The sequence below is a fragment of the Scophthalmus maximus genome, chromosome 7 (assembly GCF_022379125.1).
Source record: "Scophthalmus maximus strain ysfricsl-2021 chromosome 7, ASM2237912v1, whole genome shotgun sequence".
Classification (NCBI taxonomy): domain Eukaryota; kingdom Metazoa; phylum Chordata; class Actinopteri; order Pleuronectiformes; family Scophthalmidae; genus Scophthalmus; species Scophthalmus maximus.
Window position 1 is genome coordinate 4,722,412 of NC_061521.1, and position 17,491 is coordinate 4,739,902.

At 37.5% G+C, this 17,491-nt stretch overlaps 1 protein-coding gene across 5 annotated transcripts in view; it reads right to left on the reverse strand.

Annotated features, from left to right (window-relative positions):
• Positions 1–3,013: 3,013 nt before the first annotated feature.
• The window catches only part of ptprz1a (protein tyrosine phosphatase receptor type Z1a), an 87,620-nt gene continuing 73,142 nt past the window's right edge, over positions 3,014–17,491 (reverse strand). For all 5 annotated transcript variants that reach the window (XM_035641985.2, XM_035641984.2, XM_035641983.2 and 2 more), the window contains 14 exons: positions 17,331–17,427; positions 17,022–17,104; positions 15,887–16,021; positions 15,463–15,597; positions 14,207–14,373; positions 13,835–13,970; positions 13,611–13,757; positions 12,670–12,763; positions 12,436–12,509; positions 11,984–12,115; positions 10,656–10,811; positions 9,363–9,505; positions 5,801–5,936; positions 3,014–5,020 (listed from right to left, as the gene is read on the reverse strand). In XM_035641985.2, coding sequence (XP_035497878.2) covers positions 4,877–5,020; positions 5,801–5,936; positions 9,363–9,505; positions 10,656–10,811; positions 11,984–12,115; positions 12,436–12,509; positions 12,670–12,763; positions 13,611–13,757; positions 13,835–13,970; positions 14,207–14,373; positions 15,463–15,597; positions 15,887–16,021; positions 17,022–17,104; positions 17,331–17,427 — 1,779 coding nt within the window. In that variant the 3' untranslated portion in view covers positions 3,014–4,876. The remainder of the gene's footprint in view (positions 5,021–5,800; positions 5,937–9,362; positions 9,506–10,655; positions 10,812–11,983; positions 12,116–12,435; positions 12,510–12,669; positions 12,764–13,610; positions 13,758–13,834; positions 13,971–14,206; positions 14,374–15,462; positions 15,598–15,886; positions 16,022–17,021; positions 17,105–17,330; positions 17,428–17,491) is intronic.

Here is a 17,491-nt window from a genome sequence, read left to right on the forward strand (position 1 = left end):
TGGCAATAGAAATGCATTATGTTTGAAATTTCAATCATCAACTTCAGTATCAGATGCATTCAGATAATATAGAGCTCAGAGGTTTGTCTTGATTTGTTTTTAAGAGTGAATTTGCTATCTGTGGGATATTTATTGTCTGCTACCTGGGAGAGCTTTATTTCAATTTTAAGGGGTTGTGATCACCTTGTTAAGAGTTTGTTACATGGTTTGATTACCTGATATATATATTACATATATACATATATATTATATTATATATTATATTTATTACATATTACAGATATGTAGTTTATATGTGGGCCTTGGTGTGAGTTTGATATCTTGGTATTTATGTAAATTTAGTTCTGAGTAACAAAGACTTAAGGTCCCATCAGATTTAAAAAGAAGGAATTCAAATCAAAGTGATTACAAATTAGCCATAAATCACATCAACACTAATACATATAAGTGTTTTTCAAATATAATTTATCAACAAAAGTTGATGGTTTGATTGACCCTTCTGATAAACCTCAAACATGATCCCTGTGGTTTTTATTTTCATTGTTTTTGTTGTGACTGTTAAGTTTGAGTTGGCCTTCATGGAAATTTTTATTCATGATTACAAAATGCATTAATTTGTAAAAGCTTGTATTAATAGCACAGTTTTTGCTGTATACAAATTTAAAAAATGTCACATGAATGAAAATCATACTGTTAGGTTTATTTTTGCGCTTTCATTATTCAAAGATAAATAATTCATTCATTTTCAAATTAATTATTTTATTAAAGCATTTTTCAATACGAATACTATAAATTCACTTATTGTAGTTTTTTAACACAAATGTATTAATTGATTATAATTAAATAGCTTAATTTAACTTATCAATTAGACACATTACAGCCTTAATAATTGATTATCTGATGAAATGTAATATTTTTAACAAATTCTTGTAGATTTATTAATTCATTTCAGCTCTATAGTATTAGTGTCAGGGAAGTAGACACAGTGAGGATATAAACTCAAATCTGCATGACATCTGCATGACTACACCAGTAGGTAAAGTCTTTTTTAGGATTGGTGAGGTGAATCTTTAAGATAAGTTAAAGACTGACTTTCTTATCATGGCAGGATTTGTTTTGTTCTACAAAACCTTCACTTCTCTCTGATTTTATTGGGTTTCTGGATTTCCTTGTTAACTATTGAATTCTCCCTGAGGTATAAAACTACAGGCATCGGTGCTGAAACTATTGCACCTTTTTCTACAGAATAACAATCAGCTCAAATGATGAAATGATGTAGAACATGAAGGTGGATCATGCATTACTACCAGCCTGCAGCTGAACAAATATTTTTCGTTTTTGATTAATCTGTTGAGATTAAACTGATTCATCATTTAGTCTATAAAGGGTTGAATAGAATGTACTGAGGCCAAGGCAACATCTTGGAATGTTGTTGATTATAAATAAATTAACCCAAGGTAATTATTTGAGCAGTTTTTGACCCCCGGAGTACCATCTTTCTATTTTTTTTGCAGGAAAAAGGACTTATTCACTTCGAAATACAGACCTTTTTTTTTTTTTTTTATGGCAGAGCACCAAAGTCAATTAGTTAATCCCACCATGTCATTCAAGTAGCATTTTTGGTATTATTTGTTAAAATTTACCCAGAGTATACGACAGTTAATCCATATAGTTAGTCACTTTTTTATGTAACTTAAAAGTTACTTTTCACAGTGGTATTGACTTACAAAAGATTTGATTACTCTATACAACACTGTTCAACATATAAAGTAGTTAAGATAAAGTTAATCTCAACCAGCTACATTAAAATCTATTAACTTGTCAATGAATATATACAATATATTTGGTAAATCAAGTACATTTTGCTGATAATATTTGTCTACTTCTATATAAGTAAAACGTTAACTTATAATAGTGTTTTTTTTTTGTAGGATCTACTAGAATAAACAATGTCAATGTTTTTTTCTAAAACTGCATCTATTTAAACTCTGACTTTCAGTTTTAATCCTTAGTCAAAGATCTTGTTAACCAGACCCTGGACGCGGCAGTTAAAACACATTCCAAGTATTCCACATTTTGTATTTCTGATCCTGTTCTGATGTCTTGTGGGTCTTCAGCTCAGCCCCTCTGCAAAAAGACAATGCCCTTTTGCTTCCACTCAATTTGGAGGCAGTCATGCAAACTAGGCCGCCAAGCAGGGGATAATTGGGGATGTAATTATGAAAAGTCAATAATGCAAATGAAATTGTGGATAGGGCGGCTGGTCAAGATGACGTCAGGCCACTTGACCTATTTTCTGTCCTGAAAAGACGCATTGCTTGCAGAGTCTTAGCCCAGATTAACACATGGGAAATCAATCGGAATAACCGGTTTAGTGCAGGGATTTAAGCATAACTCCATAAAGGGAAAATATATAATCCACAGGTTGGACAGCACTCCGTTTTCATCAGCCCACATCTTGTTTTCTGTATCTGTGTTTGTTTCCTTAACACCTCTCTCCTGTCAAGCTCAGAGGGATGCTTGCTCCATCTTTTGTGGTTTAGTGACCTCTGACCTTGTTTTTGTTGGACGTCTGTGAGGCTGGTGATTATTTCCTATGAATAACACAGATACACTATCCAACACAGTACCCTCAGAACCAACAGTATCACCTAATTTATATCTAGACTGCTTTTCCTCCATATATCTGGCTGAGCTGACTTCACTGGTCACTTCATCCAAGCCATCAACCTGTCCTTTAGATCCTATTCTATCAAGGCTGTTTAAGGATGTCTTACCTTTAATTAAAAATTCCATATTAGATCCGACCCCCCCTCTTCATTTCTAAAACCCTCAAAAAATCTGTTACTAACCAGTTATGTGAGTATTAACACAGGAATAGTTTTCTAAATCCTTTCAGTCAGGATTTAGAAAACATCATAGTACACTGCTAACGGTTATCAACGACCGTCTGGCCTCAGAAAGTGGATTTGTTTCTATTATCATCCTGTTAGATCTTAGTGTTGCATTTGACACCATTGATCACAACATTTTATTACAGAGACTAAGGAACAGCACTAGAATTGTTTAAATCATACTTATCAGATAGATTTCAGTTTGTTAATGTAGACAACAACTCTTCCACCATACAAAAGTTAGTCATGGAGTTCCACAAGGTTCTGTGCTGGGACCAATATTTTCCACTTTATATATGCTTCCCTAAGGCAATATTATCAGAATGCACCTCATACATTTCCATTGCAACGAAGTTGATACCCAGCTGTATTTATCTATAAAGCCAGATGAAACTTATCAGGTAGACAAACTTCAGGATTGTCATAAAGACATAAAGGCCTGGGTGACATGTAATAAGCCGTGAAAAGCCTCCAGTTAATCCAAACGGAATTAGAAAAACAGATCATGTTTCTCCTGTTTTAGCATTTCTATAGTAAGTCCTGAACCATCCCTTAGTTATGTTGCTATAGGCCTCCACTGCTGGGGAACTCATTCTGCATTGAGCGTCTCTCTCTCTCTCCACATTTGCAGGTATGTCTCACTCTAATGCTGCAGGATCCAGATCCGACACTACTCTATTATTATTATTATTATTATCTCCATAATTATTCATATTACCATTAACAACATCATTACATCTGCATCATTGTTGTCATCCTAAGAACCAGTCTGACAGAACTTAAAAACAAAGGTTTACACAACTGTTTCTAGTCTCTCTTTCTTCTCTCTTTCTTCTCTCCCGCCCTTTCCACCAACCTCTCCTCTCTCCCCCATTTCTCTCCTGAGTCCAGTTCTGCTAAAAATTTCTCACTGTTAAAATTTAATTTTTTCTCCTTGCAGTTGGCAAGTGCTGCTCATTGGAACTGTTGGCTTTCTCTGTAATATTGTTTAGTCTCGACCTTAAAGTGCCTTGCGATAATGTATATTGTGATTAACCCTTCCTTCATTAAACACATGGATCCTTGGTTGTTCAAAATGTGTTCTTGCGGTTTACCTGCAGTGTATTTGTAGTTGAAGTTCTGTACAGAGGAAGAAAACAGCTAAACAGGCTCCTTCTTTGGTGTTTCACTTATTTAATAGCCTAGCTATTAATCCAGCAGTGTTTCATGTCGAGCTAAAAAACCAAAATGTCAGTACCCCATGCATCACATTTAGTCTGTTACAAAATCCAGAATATAAAAGCATTAATCTTCTGCAACTAAGCAATTAGAATTAAACCACAACATTTGAATGCACTAAAAATGGTAAAATTAAAAATCTAAAAGTATAAATAGAAATTTGGTCCATCAAGGTGATTACTATAATATTATTTACATTAGATTATTATTATTTTTTATTATTTCAGGCCCTTATTTCATATTTGACTTCAATAGAACACTGCTGCTACCATTGCGATGGTCTTTTACAAAGAGGAGTTCAGCGCACAAGCTCTATAAAAGAAACACTAGCAAAATATCTCATTTGATGTAAAAAGATGGGATTTTTCCCTTTTACCCATTTGGCTCAGTGCCAATAAATACAAAGGTTTAGGAAAAGTTTGTTAGTTGAGTGAAACATCTCTGGTCAGTACAGCGTTAAAACATTGGACTGTTAATTGACAGCTCTTATCAAAGTTAGACGTACAGGGTGAAAATACAAAAAGGCACACTGTAAAAAAAGTAGAGGGAGTCCAGATACAGCAAAGAAAAAAGTTGTTCAGTACATGCCAGACTCAAACTACAACACACACTGTCCTGAAAGATTTTTGTGTAAAGAAGCTGTAGCGTGGAATCAACAGTACTTCTTCTGATGGTGGTTGAGAAGTAAAGGCTGTTGCTCATTTGTAAAAGTGTAAAGTTCTTTGAGGGTTTTTCTTTTTTGTGTGTGTGGGGGCGGGGGGCAGTTAAACCAGGGATTCAAGGCTCTCTGCAGTGCTAGCAGTTCCCACCACGATGGTTCCGTTGATGTCGGAAGACTGGAGTACTTCCTTATCTTCTTGTGTCCCAATGAGACTCATCATGGCTTTGTATAGGAACTGGTACTGCTCCTTTAAAACGACAAGGGGTAACAAATTATTAGTTGATCATTGAGGGTTCAAAATCTCATATTAGGGTTGCTGCTCACTGTCATTTTCAACTTGCATCATCCTTTAGTCTTCTTGCAGTGGTTGAGTGGTTGACATTTTGTGAATTAATATACCATTGTATTTTTAACACTTTTTCATGAATAATTTACTATACTTGCGATGAAAAAAACTTGCAATATTATTTTTATTTAAATTTCTATGACTTGATAAACAATTTATTTTATTTTATGGTTTAATATAACATTTTTTCGTACTATAGTACGGTGTTTTTATTGTTTTGCTATACAATGAGATATGTACTGTATGTCTTACTATGCTATGATATTTTTCATGCCTTACTATACTAAAAAGTTTTTACGTTTTACCATAAGGCATAACATTTTAATGACATTCTATTGTATGATGTTTTTGATGCCTTAACATTCTGTTTATATGACTAACTTTACCATGATGGCTTTTTATTATTTCTACAGCATGACAGTTTTTATGCCTTATTGTACAGAATTATGATATCTTAATGCCATACAATACGATGATGTTTTTTATGACCAACTATAGCATGTTGACAAGTCATACTTTTACAATAGACTTAATTTTTTATTTTTATGTTTCTATGCCATACCAAACAATGACATTTTTTTCTTAGTACTTGAAATTATCTATCCCTTACTTTACAAACACAAATTGTGTAATGCACAGCACATTATCATCAGCATACTGTGAGATGGACAAAAGCCTTACAATGTCGCTAAAGATTCCTGGTCTCATGAGATTTGTCAGTTTGGCCACTTTGAAGACGTCGACTGACCCTTCGGCCTCCAGCTGGCGAGTCAGAGACAATAAGGCGCAGAATGTTCCTGCTGTGACTCCACCCACACTGGAAAAATGCAATAAAATAAATTGAGTTCAAATTTTTTACATATTACATTCAAAGTTGAAAAATCCCTAAATGTTATTATTCTTTTTTTTTTTAAACACTTTATTTGTAATAGTCCAATTATCATACAAAACAATCGTATTCTCTATTTTACAAATAGCCATAGAAACACAATCCCAACAAAAAAGAGACAAAGAGAGATCAAACCCAAAATCAACCTGACAGACTTGTCACAGACAGCAGACGGACACAAAATACAAAAAAACAAAAAAACAAGTGCACCTAACATTCGTTATTACAGGACTGAACAAGGGCAGGTGTAAACATTCAGAGTTCCAGTTCCAGACCAGGTAAATTGTTCACATACGTTATCAGAGGGTCCCAGGTCTTGTAGAATCTGTTGATGGAACCGTTGAGGGTACATCTGATTTTTTCCAGCTTAACATTCTGAATAATGTCCCTAATCCAGGGGTGGTGTGATGGAGGAGTAGCAGCCTTCCATTTAAATAAAATCAAGCGTCTAGCTAATAAGGAGGAAAAGGCAATGACCCTCTGTAAATGAACAGGGGGAACAGACCCCGTTGTTTTAGGGATGGTTGAAAAAGATGATTATGTATTATTGGTGAGTGAATAGAAATACTCTGAATACCCAGACATCTGCGTAGTGATTGAGTTACAATTATATTATCCTTAATATTATTAACTAGTGATGATAGGGGTGCGCAGAGTAAAGCAGGGAGTGAGTGTGGGCTGCTTGTAACCTTTTCAATCTGGAGCCATGCAGGGATCCTATTATTCCAGTCTTTTAACCACAAAGAGATGGCATTAAAATTCGCAGCCCAATAATATGTGCGCAAATTTGGAAGTGAAAGCCCGCCTACATCCTTTGGTCTTTCCATAAATTCTTTTCTTATGCGAGCTGATTTATTAGTCCATATAAAAGAAGAAATCATTTGATTAAATGCTTTGAAAAAAGATTGTGGTATATAAACAGGCAGTGCCTGAAATAGATATAGAAACTTTGGTACAATATTCATCTTTACAGAATTTGTTCTCCCGATAAGAGATAGTGGCAAAATAGACCATCTTTTAATATCTTTTTTGCACTGTTCCAACAGAGGAGTAATGTTATTTTTAAATAGACTGTAATAGGATTTGGTGACTTTCACACCCAGATATGTAAAGGACTCGGCGGACAACTTAAATGGCAGATTGGGATATTTTCTGGCATTACTACTAATGGGGAAGTATTCGCTTTTATTAAAATTTAGTTTATACCCAGAAATTTTTCCAAATTCCTGCAAGATTTTAAGGATTTCATGGGTAGTTGTGATGGGGTTGGTGACATATAGTAACGAGTCGTCTGCATAAAGCGAGACAGTTTGAGTTAGGCCACCACATGAGATACCTTGTATACTATTATTGCATCTAAGAGCTATGGCAAGTGGCTCTATAGCTAAAACGAAAAGCAACGGACTCACTGGATCCCCTTGTTTTGTCCCACTGTGAAGACGAAAGTACCCAGATGAGATACCGTTGTTATACACTGAGGCAGTTGGATCAGTGTAAATGATCTTGATAAGGTGAGTGAAGTTAGGGCCAAAACCAAACCTGTCAAGTGTATGAAAAAGATAATCCCACTCAACCCGATCAAATGCCTTTTCAGCATCAAGCGATATTACTGCTTCTGGTGATGGAGTGCTAGATTCAGTATAGATGATATTAAACAATCGTCTCAGGTTAAAATAGGATTGTCTGCCCTGGATAAACCCAGTCTGGTCCTCCGAAATGACATGGGGAAGAACTGTCTCAAGCCGGAGTGCAATGGCCTTTGAGAACACTTTACTATCACAGTTTGTCAGGCTGATTGGTCTATAGGATGAGCAATCTCGAGGGTCCTTATTCTTCTTTAATAACAGTGTAATAGATGCCTGGCGGAGCGTAGGCGGAAGAATGTTATTCTCCAGTGCTTCTGCATAGACTGAGAGAAGAAGAGGGGCAAGTTTATCTTAATTTTTTTTTTTTTTTAAATCAGTTGGAATCCAGGGGCCAGGGGCTTTTCCACTCTGAAGGGACATTATTGCATTGTTGATTTCCTCTAGCGTCAGATTTCTTTCCAATCGTTCTTTAGAGTCAGGGTCAAGGAATGTTCAGATTAGAAAAAAATGCGTCAAATTGGTTGCGATCTGGTGTTGAATCCGAAGAATATAATTTAGAATAGAACTCTTTAAAGCAGCTGTTATTAGTCTAATGGTCCTCAGTTGAGGAGCTATCAGGTAGTATAATTTGCGAAATGATACAGGACGCTGCTTTTTGGCGGAGTTGACTAGCTAATAGTTTGGAAAGTTTATCCCCTTCTTCATAGAATCTACTACGGGACTTAAAGATGAGCCTCTCCGCATGGGTGGTAGTTAAGAGATCAATTTCAGTTTGTAAGCCTACTCTCCTCCTAATCAAATCAGGGTTCGGAGATATGAGTCCGTCCAGAGCTTTAATTTCTGAAGATAGCTCCTCAATATTCTTATACTTCATTTTCCTAATATAAGCCGAGCGAGAAATAATCTGTCCCCTGAGATATGCTTTGAGTGTCTCCCAGAGGGTTGAGGCTGAGATGCCATCAGTCCTATTTTCCTGCAGAAAGAAATCTATTTGTTCTGTAATGAACTTCACAAAGTCTGAATCAGCCAGCAGGAGTGTGTCAAGCTGCCATGTCCGTTTTGTCCTCTGAGTCGGAAGAGTTACCTTAATACTAACCGGAGCGTGATCGGAAATAATGATTGGATCATATTTACAATCTGTAATAACATTAAGCAAATAGGGGTCAACCAAAAAAAATCTATCCTGGAAAACGACTTGTGTACATTAGAGTAGTACGAATACTCCCTTTTGGTGGGATGTTTAAATCTCCATGGGTCTATGAGTTTATGTATATTTATGAACGACTGGATTGTTTGCACAGATTTAGACGGTCTTGGTACAGACTGAGAAGAGCGATCCCAGACAGAATCCAATACCAGGTTGTAATCGCCAGACATAATCAAGTGGTAACTATCCAGATTAGGGATGGAGATTAGCACCTTTTTAAAAAAAATTATCATCATCAAAGTTTGGGCCGTAAATATTCACCAATGCTAAGCCAAGTCGAAACGGCTCTCCCACAACCATCACATATCTGCCATTTGGGTCCAAGATAGTATCTGATACAATGAAAGGAATCTTTATATGAATAAGTATAGCTACTCCTCTACCTTTACAGTTAAATTGTGAATGAAACATCTGCCCCACCCAGTCTTTGTGAATTTTAGACTGGTCTCGATTTTGAAGGTGGGTTACCTGTAGGAAAGCAATACCAACCCCAAGATATTGTAAGTGAGAGAGAACCCTTTAAATGTTATTATTCTAATGGTAAATCAGAGCAGGTCTTACTCATCGTGGACAACAGTAGGACTGTCCTTGGCAATATTTTCGTCGTTGACCAGGTTCAGCACTTCAAAGGTGTTGCTCACAGGACTGTCCGGGTTTGGCCAGCAGGGGACGCGGAAGTGTTTCACCTCCAGAACATAGTCATCCTTGCGAAATAAGGGGGGAGAGATCGGATCAATGACAAAAATCAATGAGTTTGAGATTCTTTTGACAAGCTCCTAAATAAAAGAGATTTCATATAGGTTTATACTGTGCAATACTTTTCATATCATTACTAATATTCAATCTTGGAGTAAATTATTCTTATTTTACACACATTCACACAGTCATGTCATGCTAGATCGATGGTAGAGATATTAAAGATTCCCATGTTTACATCACTGAACAACCTAAGACAATTGTAGGTTGCAGGTTTTGTTGCGTGGATGTTAAAAATAGCTGATAGAAGTCTATATCTTTTAAATCTGGATTGAATGATTTTGAACAAAGCACTATCATTCATGTGAGGCATCTAAGTTTGCGCAAGAGAGCTTCTGGATTTTTTTCTCAGTTGTAATTACAACTAGGATGTTGATGTGTTGATTGGAAGTTTTGGTAACTCCCACATAACATAGCTCATTGCTAAGAACAAATATGAGTGTTGCCACATCATCATAGGAACCCTGATGTTTGGTTTCAGGGCCTTGATTTTAGCTAGAAAATAATAGAGCTTAATTGGGGACTGTGACAGTGTTGATAGGTACAGTGCGGGAGAACCATGTGGCAACCCACAGTGAAGTCCCCCATGGTTTGTGAGCTTTGAATTTGGGATTTTGATCAGCGCCATGTTGTTGTTTTTTTTGGAATCAGACGTAGAAGTAGTGGTGGGTCTGAGTGAGAGTTTGTCCATTGCACGCCCACCTGCACCTGCAACCGTGCACCGATTGGACGGACCAGCTGTCAATCACGCTGTATCCATGCTCTAATTTATACAGTGCTTTATCGTCTATTTATTAGCATAATTTATTAAATGAACATCATGCTGTATTGAAGAAGATGTGAAACTAGCGATTGAAGTTTCATAAACTCCTGACGTTGTAAATCAAGTAGAGTCGTTTTTTTATAGACTAATAGAAACTGACTTCTTTTTGCAACTAGCAGAGTCAGGGCGACTCTGTTCATTGCAAAAAGAAGTCATTCTGGTCATTTCAGAGGATATAGGTTAGAGGCACTTCCACGTTGGCTTCATTTTCCAGACCTGGTGACCTGGTCCATTTTTATATACCGTGAAGTTGTGTGGTTTCATGCTGTACTAACCTGTGTAGCTTCGAGTATGTACTCCTGGACCACCAGCATGTCCTCGTTGGCCAGGCAGACATGATCCTCGCTCCTCTGCATGATAGTGAACATCTCATATCTGATTGGCTTCCCTTTGTTGGGCCAGAAGTCACACAACTCTGCCTCCTCCTCCATCTAATAACACAGGAATTAAGCAGATAGTTACATTGCACTCTTATCCAACAACAGCACATGTATAACATAAGGTATGGTCATGATATTTGAATAGGAGCCACCTGTATCAGACTGAGGCTACAATTTGTAGTGTGATAAAACAAACAACAAAAATAACTTATGCATTTCCAATCACAGTGTATATTAACCGAATGATCACATCTGTTGGGGTTCAGTTGAACAAAAGTGAACTCAATTCAACCTGTGAATCTGCTCGAACAGTTTGATATCTCACTGAAATGGATCCGTCATTCAGGCTTCTGTAGAAGTGAATGGGAGATGGAGCAAAAGTTTATATATACTGTAGAAAGTTAAGAATGAATGTGCCATAAAACCTCCTGTCTCATTAGACACAATAGTGTAAAGGAATTGTTTTAACTGTTTGGGAAAAAAGTCTTATTCATTTTCTTTTTGAGCATGGCATGAGAGGATGGATATTAATCTCATGTTCAGGACATTGCTAGCCTAGCTTAACATGAATGCTGAAAGCAGGGGGAAACCTTTAGCCTGAAGTCATGATGTTTGCATCTAATAGTTCTAGCATGTAATTTACCCGAAATCTAAAAGAATTGCTTATCTTTTTCTTTAAGTGAACAGATGAAATAAACATGACACCACGTTAGCTTTAGAAGTCTTGGCACTATATTGGCAGTTTATTTAATAGACCTAGCTTGATAGACAGTCCTACAATAGATCCTCATATAGGTTATAATGTTCAGGTTGTGCTGAAAGTGTTTCACAGAGGTGTTGTTCAACTTTTGATCATTTTGGAGGATGTTTGTGCTGCTGAAAAATTGTAGTGTTAAAATATGACATACATATAAATATATTCACAGACACACACACACACACACACACACACACACACACACACACACAAACAGACAAGAATAAGAAATACATCATCCAGGAGGTATTTGTGTTGTTTGGCCTGTCATCATTGAAATGAATGGTATGGACACAATAATATTAAGGAAGGATTTATTGCAAGGGTGCATAATACAATTTGCCTCGGACTTTGGAGAGAGCTTGGCTATTTCCCAAAAATGTTGAACTATTCATTTAAGGTTAAAAGCACAGAGAGAATCAATCACATCAAATCCTTTTCAGTAATGTTTTAAAAAGTTCCTCACCCCACTTGCTGGTGTCCCTTGGAGTGACACGATGATTTGGGCATTGTGGTCCCATATCATCCTCCAGAAATCCTTTATGGTGCCAGGCAGAGGATTCTGGGTAATGATGAACTCGCTGTGCTGCCTGTAACCCTGAAAGAACAAAACCATGGCTTATTGTGATTCATTTAACCCCAACTAAACTCAGGGATGCCTTACTCTACCATAATCGATAATAATATGTCATCAATATTTTTTTTAAATATAACTTGTATATTATTATAATTGTTATCTCATAATAAATGTTAAAATAAAGTGGCATAGAAGGCACAATATTTAAATGATGAAAAGGGTTGTAGTAGTGTAAAGCAGCATAACAGCGAAGTGCTTGAATATAGTACTTAAGTAAATGTTCTTAGTTACTTTCCACTATCCATATTTTTTTAACTCTGTCATTTGACTCATTTACTTACTGAAATGTACGATGCATTTATGTAGTCAGACTTTTCCTCCCCCGATGTAGACAGGCGCACTCGTGACCTCTCAACTGAAATGACAGACAGAAGACGGAGTTTACTTCATAAAAACATATTTCAGTCATGTAGTAACTTCCTCTCTTAGCCTGAGCAAACTGCAGCAGCAAAGGCAAATTAAGCCATCAACAACACATTAACAGACTTCACGACTGATGGAAATGTTGGATTCACCAGGTATCACAGAGCAGTTTCTGTTCTTGCTGCGATTGCAGTCCTGCAGAGCTGCAGAGTAGTCACACTGCTTCACATCCGAGACACACACCAGCTGTGGAAAACATAAGACATCTGTTAGTGACGTAAGGATCAGTACTAATTCATTCTGCTGAGCAGTGAATACAAGACTTATCAACCATGTTCCCCATGGGGGATATTCGGATGTTAAAGCAGTCGAAAGACAGAATGAGAACAGGTAAAATAAGAGTCAAATGAAATAAAATATAATAAAAAAATATAGCATGAAATAAAATAAAAATAGCTATGTGCTTGAACTCGTAGTGTAATACCATCTCAAAGTGACAATGTTTGAACATGTGGATTATAAAGTACCTATTTCCAATACATGTAAATAAATGTTAACATTTTTAACATTGTTATGCATGTTGGGTGTTTTTTTAAACAATAACAACATAATTGATTTGAAAATTCTTAATTGTAATATTTTCCGGTAATTTTTGGTGCCGATTTTCTCAGTCATTTTCCTCAACATTGGCAGATTGGACATTTTCCAGATTTAAGTCAGTTTCTGAGGAAATTACTAGAAATTCACACATCTTTGGGGTTGCTGGGCCTCGGCGGAGGTGTGTACTCCACTGAGTGATTTCAGCTATTATTTGTTCAGCTTCTTTGTTACACTCTTTTGTTTTTTAATGGATGTGTGTTTCTAAGAACCTAGTCCCAAGTTCCTGTTTCATTTTCAATGACATGACTTTATTTGTTCATAATATTGGGGACATTTTGGGCTGTGGACCCTTCCCTTTTGTTGTTGGAGAAAAAACTCCCATCATAACACAGATATCATAGATTCAGACGAGAGAGTGCGAGAAAGAAAACATTTCTAAATTTGACATTAAGGGTCAGCGATGACATAGTGAAGAGTTCCATGAACTGCTCACCTTGAACTGTTTGTCAAGACGCGTCCTCTCAGCAGACCCCGGGGTCAGCAGCTCGTCCACGTACCTGTGCAGGTGAGCTGCCACCACCTCCGTCTCCCCGGACATGATGGCTTCCACCAAAGAATCATGGATATAAACATACTGTTCCTGTGGATTGTAGACAGACAATCAGCGCGAGTCAGCGAATTTCAAAAGGTTTGTGCGCTAATGGGGCGACCTCTGACCTCTGTCTGGACCAGGTAGTTCCTCTGTGTGCGGATGTGTTTGAGGAAGCCTGTGATGTTGATGATGCCTTCGTCTCTCATCTGCTTCAACATGCTGTCCAGCACGATGTAGGTTCCCGTTCGGCCTACGCCCGCACTGCACAGCAACAAGACAGAAGGAGGAAATTAGAAATGAATCAAGCATAAAGGGTTTCCCTATAATCCACTGTACCCTATGAAGTTTGGGTTTTTGTTTGGAGTAAAGATGTTGGTGCTAAGACTGTATGTACATGTTGTGGTCCATGAAGAATGATATTTTCTGTTCCTGTATGTTGACACAAGAAAACGATAATGAAAGTTGATTTGATTTAATCGAGTTTTATCAGAATTCACCTGCAGTGCACCACTACCGGCCCCATGTCATCCGTCTTGGCTCTGGACGACTTGCGGACAAAGTCCAGCAGTGGCAGCGCAAACTCTGGGACTCCCATGTCAGGCCACTGGGTGTAATGGAACTGCGTCACCATCCGCTCGTTGCTCCCTCCCTTCTGGGAGCCGCCCTGCAGGTTGACCAGACCAAACAGGATGTCATTAAAAGAGAGCTTCCAAAAAAAACCTCAGGGTCTTCACTCTTTAAATTCTTTGAATTTAAAGGGTCTTTTTGTGCCTTCCAAGTAGATTCTGCCAGATGTTGTGTCTACAAACATGTGAAAAACAGCAGGTTCTACCTTCATCCTTTCATCCAAGGTGTCTTGGAGATTGTACTGCTGTTGTGCCTGCTGTTACCAAGCAACAAAAACTGCAAATAGTGATAAGCCTCACTGTCTAAACTAACTTTACTTAGAAAAGAGTCTATACTATAATACATGGATTTCCAGCACTGTGAATCCTTCCCAGTAGCCTAACTGCTTGATTTGTCTGTGGAAAATAAAAGGAAAAAACTTGATGATGGCTGCAAGCAGGAAAAACATAAGGAGAATTTCACAAACTGATCCAGGAGGTTTGTCTGGAAGACGCTTATTTCAGAGGATAGAGACCAGTTTGACCTTCCTCTGAGAAAAGTGGCTCAACTATCAAGAAACAGACCATCTGCTTTCGGTTGTTGTCAATTGTGCTTGACCCTTTTCTCCACTGATAGTAAGGAGTTTGTGTGCGCTAGAGGTGCTACATCTGACTGACCGCTGAGAAAAGATTATAATCTTTATATAATTTTAAAATTATAAATGTGTTCAAATGTATTAAATGATTTATAATAAGTTTCTGTAAATAAAACTAAATTACATCAAAAAAGGTTTATTTCTGTTATTTCTGTTTCTGTTATTCTTCTACGTAAAAATGTCCTAGTATAGTAAATTTCAAAATTGTAGTAGTATAGAAGTTCATATATTAAAAAGTAATACAACTTCAGAGTTAAGAAAATAACAACATATTTCCCACAACTCAAAGTCATGTTTATATTTAACTCATCTGCTTAAGTGATTATATTTTGAACCTGCAAATGTAAGGGCATGTCAGGCCTGAAGTGATGCTTCAATATATAGATATATTGTATGTATCTCGTGTCCCTCTTCATTTTGTTTAATCCTTAAACCTGCGCTTGAAGGCAGCTGCTCAGACACTCTGTGATCTCATTGCCTTGTTTCTCTGACCTTTTTGGTGTGGTTGTTCCTGACGGTGAAAGTCCTCCAGGTGTAGTGTGCGAGGACTCTACTGCTTTTCACCGTCACCAGAAAGCTACCATACTCCTCCTGCACCTCCGTTGGCCAGTACTGATCACACTTCCTCTGAGGAGACAGTCAACACATCACACACACCCATCTGAGATTGTTCAAATGTTGAGATTACATACAGACTTTTTTTTACTATATATAAAAACACATTTGGCTTTCTCTGTCATTTGAAGATTCAGAATTCTAAATTAAATTTAAAAAAAAAAAGGAATTTAGTTGGGGTTTTTTGGGAGGGGGGCTTCAACAGCTTTTTTCCCCCTCATAAATTTGGAGTCTTTGAATTTTGTGTAAGCTTTTAACTTGAATGTGTCCGTGTGATTTCAGTTTAGATCTGGCCACTCACTCGTCCTTTCTCCACCAGATTTGTGATCATGACAATAACACCGACGTTTTGCTCCCAAATCATCCTCCAGAAGTCCTCTGTGCTCGACTTTAGAGGACCCTGAGCGGCGATGTACGACCTGGTCTTTTTAAAACCCTGGGGAAACATGCAGGCACGCACGCATGCACGCACACACGCACACAGACACACAGACACAACACACACACACACAATAAATAAAAAATAAACAAAGCATATAAGCAGCTCTGACACTCCAGCATTTTAATACTGCACATAAAAATGAATTAGACAATAAATAAATTAGACACAAATGTATTACCAACATAGAGTATATAGAACAAATCTGTTGCAGCAAAGTTCAAAACCTAATCCACAAAATTTCTTCTCAGCGCTCCCGTTCTTTAAAAGACTCTTTAGAACCACCGTCAAATTCACAATTCAACGCTTACTCATTTTGGACGTGGACAGGAGGTTACGGGCTGCAAAGGCTTGAATGTTTGAACATAAATTGCTATATCAAACAAAAGTCATCAAGGATGATAACATTTTTAACTCAAAAGTTAAGAGCGTGCTGATATCCAACGTTTCACTTTGGTTAAGGCCAGAACAGCAAAGGAAGTGTCACAGGTTCTCAAAATTCAATCACTCACTTTAATAGTTTGATAACCTTCACATGACTGACAGCGAGAAGTTGCCTTCATACTGTCAGACAAAAGTCTGAGCTGGAGAGATCCTCAACGTGTTTTTACCAACTTTATAACCTGTACGTCAGCTCTCCAGAGAGGCCCTGACTGATGCAGGGGTTTTTTTGTGTCGCCTCTGCTATTCACAAAAGAAAAAGACACTGGGAATGAGATTTTAATGAAACGGCAACAGGCATAATAGAGAGCTTCGCAGGTTCTCGCTAACAACAGCGTACCTCCTGAATAGGTTTAGAAATAGACAGATTTGGGAGTGGAAGACAAGAGGGAGACCGTGCAGTGGCTCTGAGAATAAGAATGAAAAGAAAATAAGTTTTGAATTCTGTTAAATAGATTCAGTACTCAGAGACAAACCTCGGGGTGAAAGTGAAGGCCTCGGTTTGTATGGAGATTAGAAACCAAACTGAAATACATGTTAAAACAAAGTTACTCACATCCACATAGTTTGCATTGATGTAATCTGCCGCCTTCCCGTCTTTATCAGCTTGCGACGAGAGCCGCACCCGGCTGTGGTCAACTGAGGGTTGGAGACAAAAAACACAGAGTAACATGATCAATGTGGAAAACACTTTGTGTTCTTGAAGCACAAGTCTGCTCTTAGGTTATATATCTTTATATCTACTTGTGAGATGGAAATACATCTTTGTAGAGATGTTACAAAAACCAGGGCTGTCATTTTTCTCGTCATGATATGATCTGAAACTCCTGCGAAAACACATGATGACTCAAGCAAGAGCACTCACAGGCCAGGATGTTGCTGTATCTGTTTTTAGGTTTGTTGTCAGGATGGTTGGAACTGTCAGTGGTCATCCCCATATCCACTCTACATGTCTGCACCTCCTGAACACACACAAACACAAAGAAAAGCTTCAACACACTAAAAGACATCATTCATAAATACTGT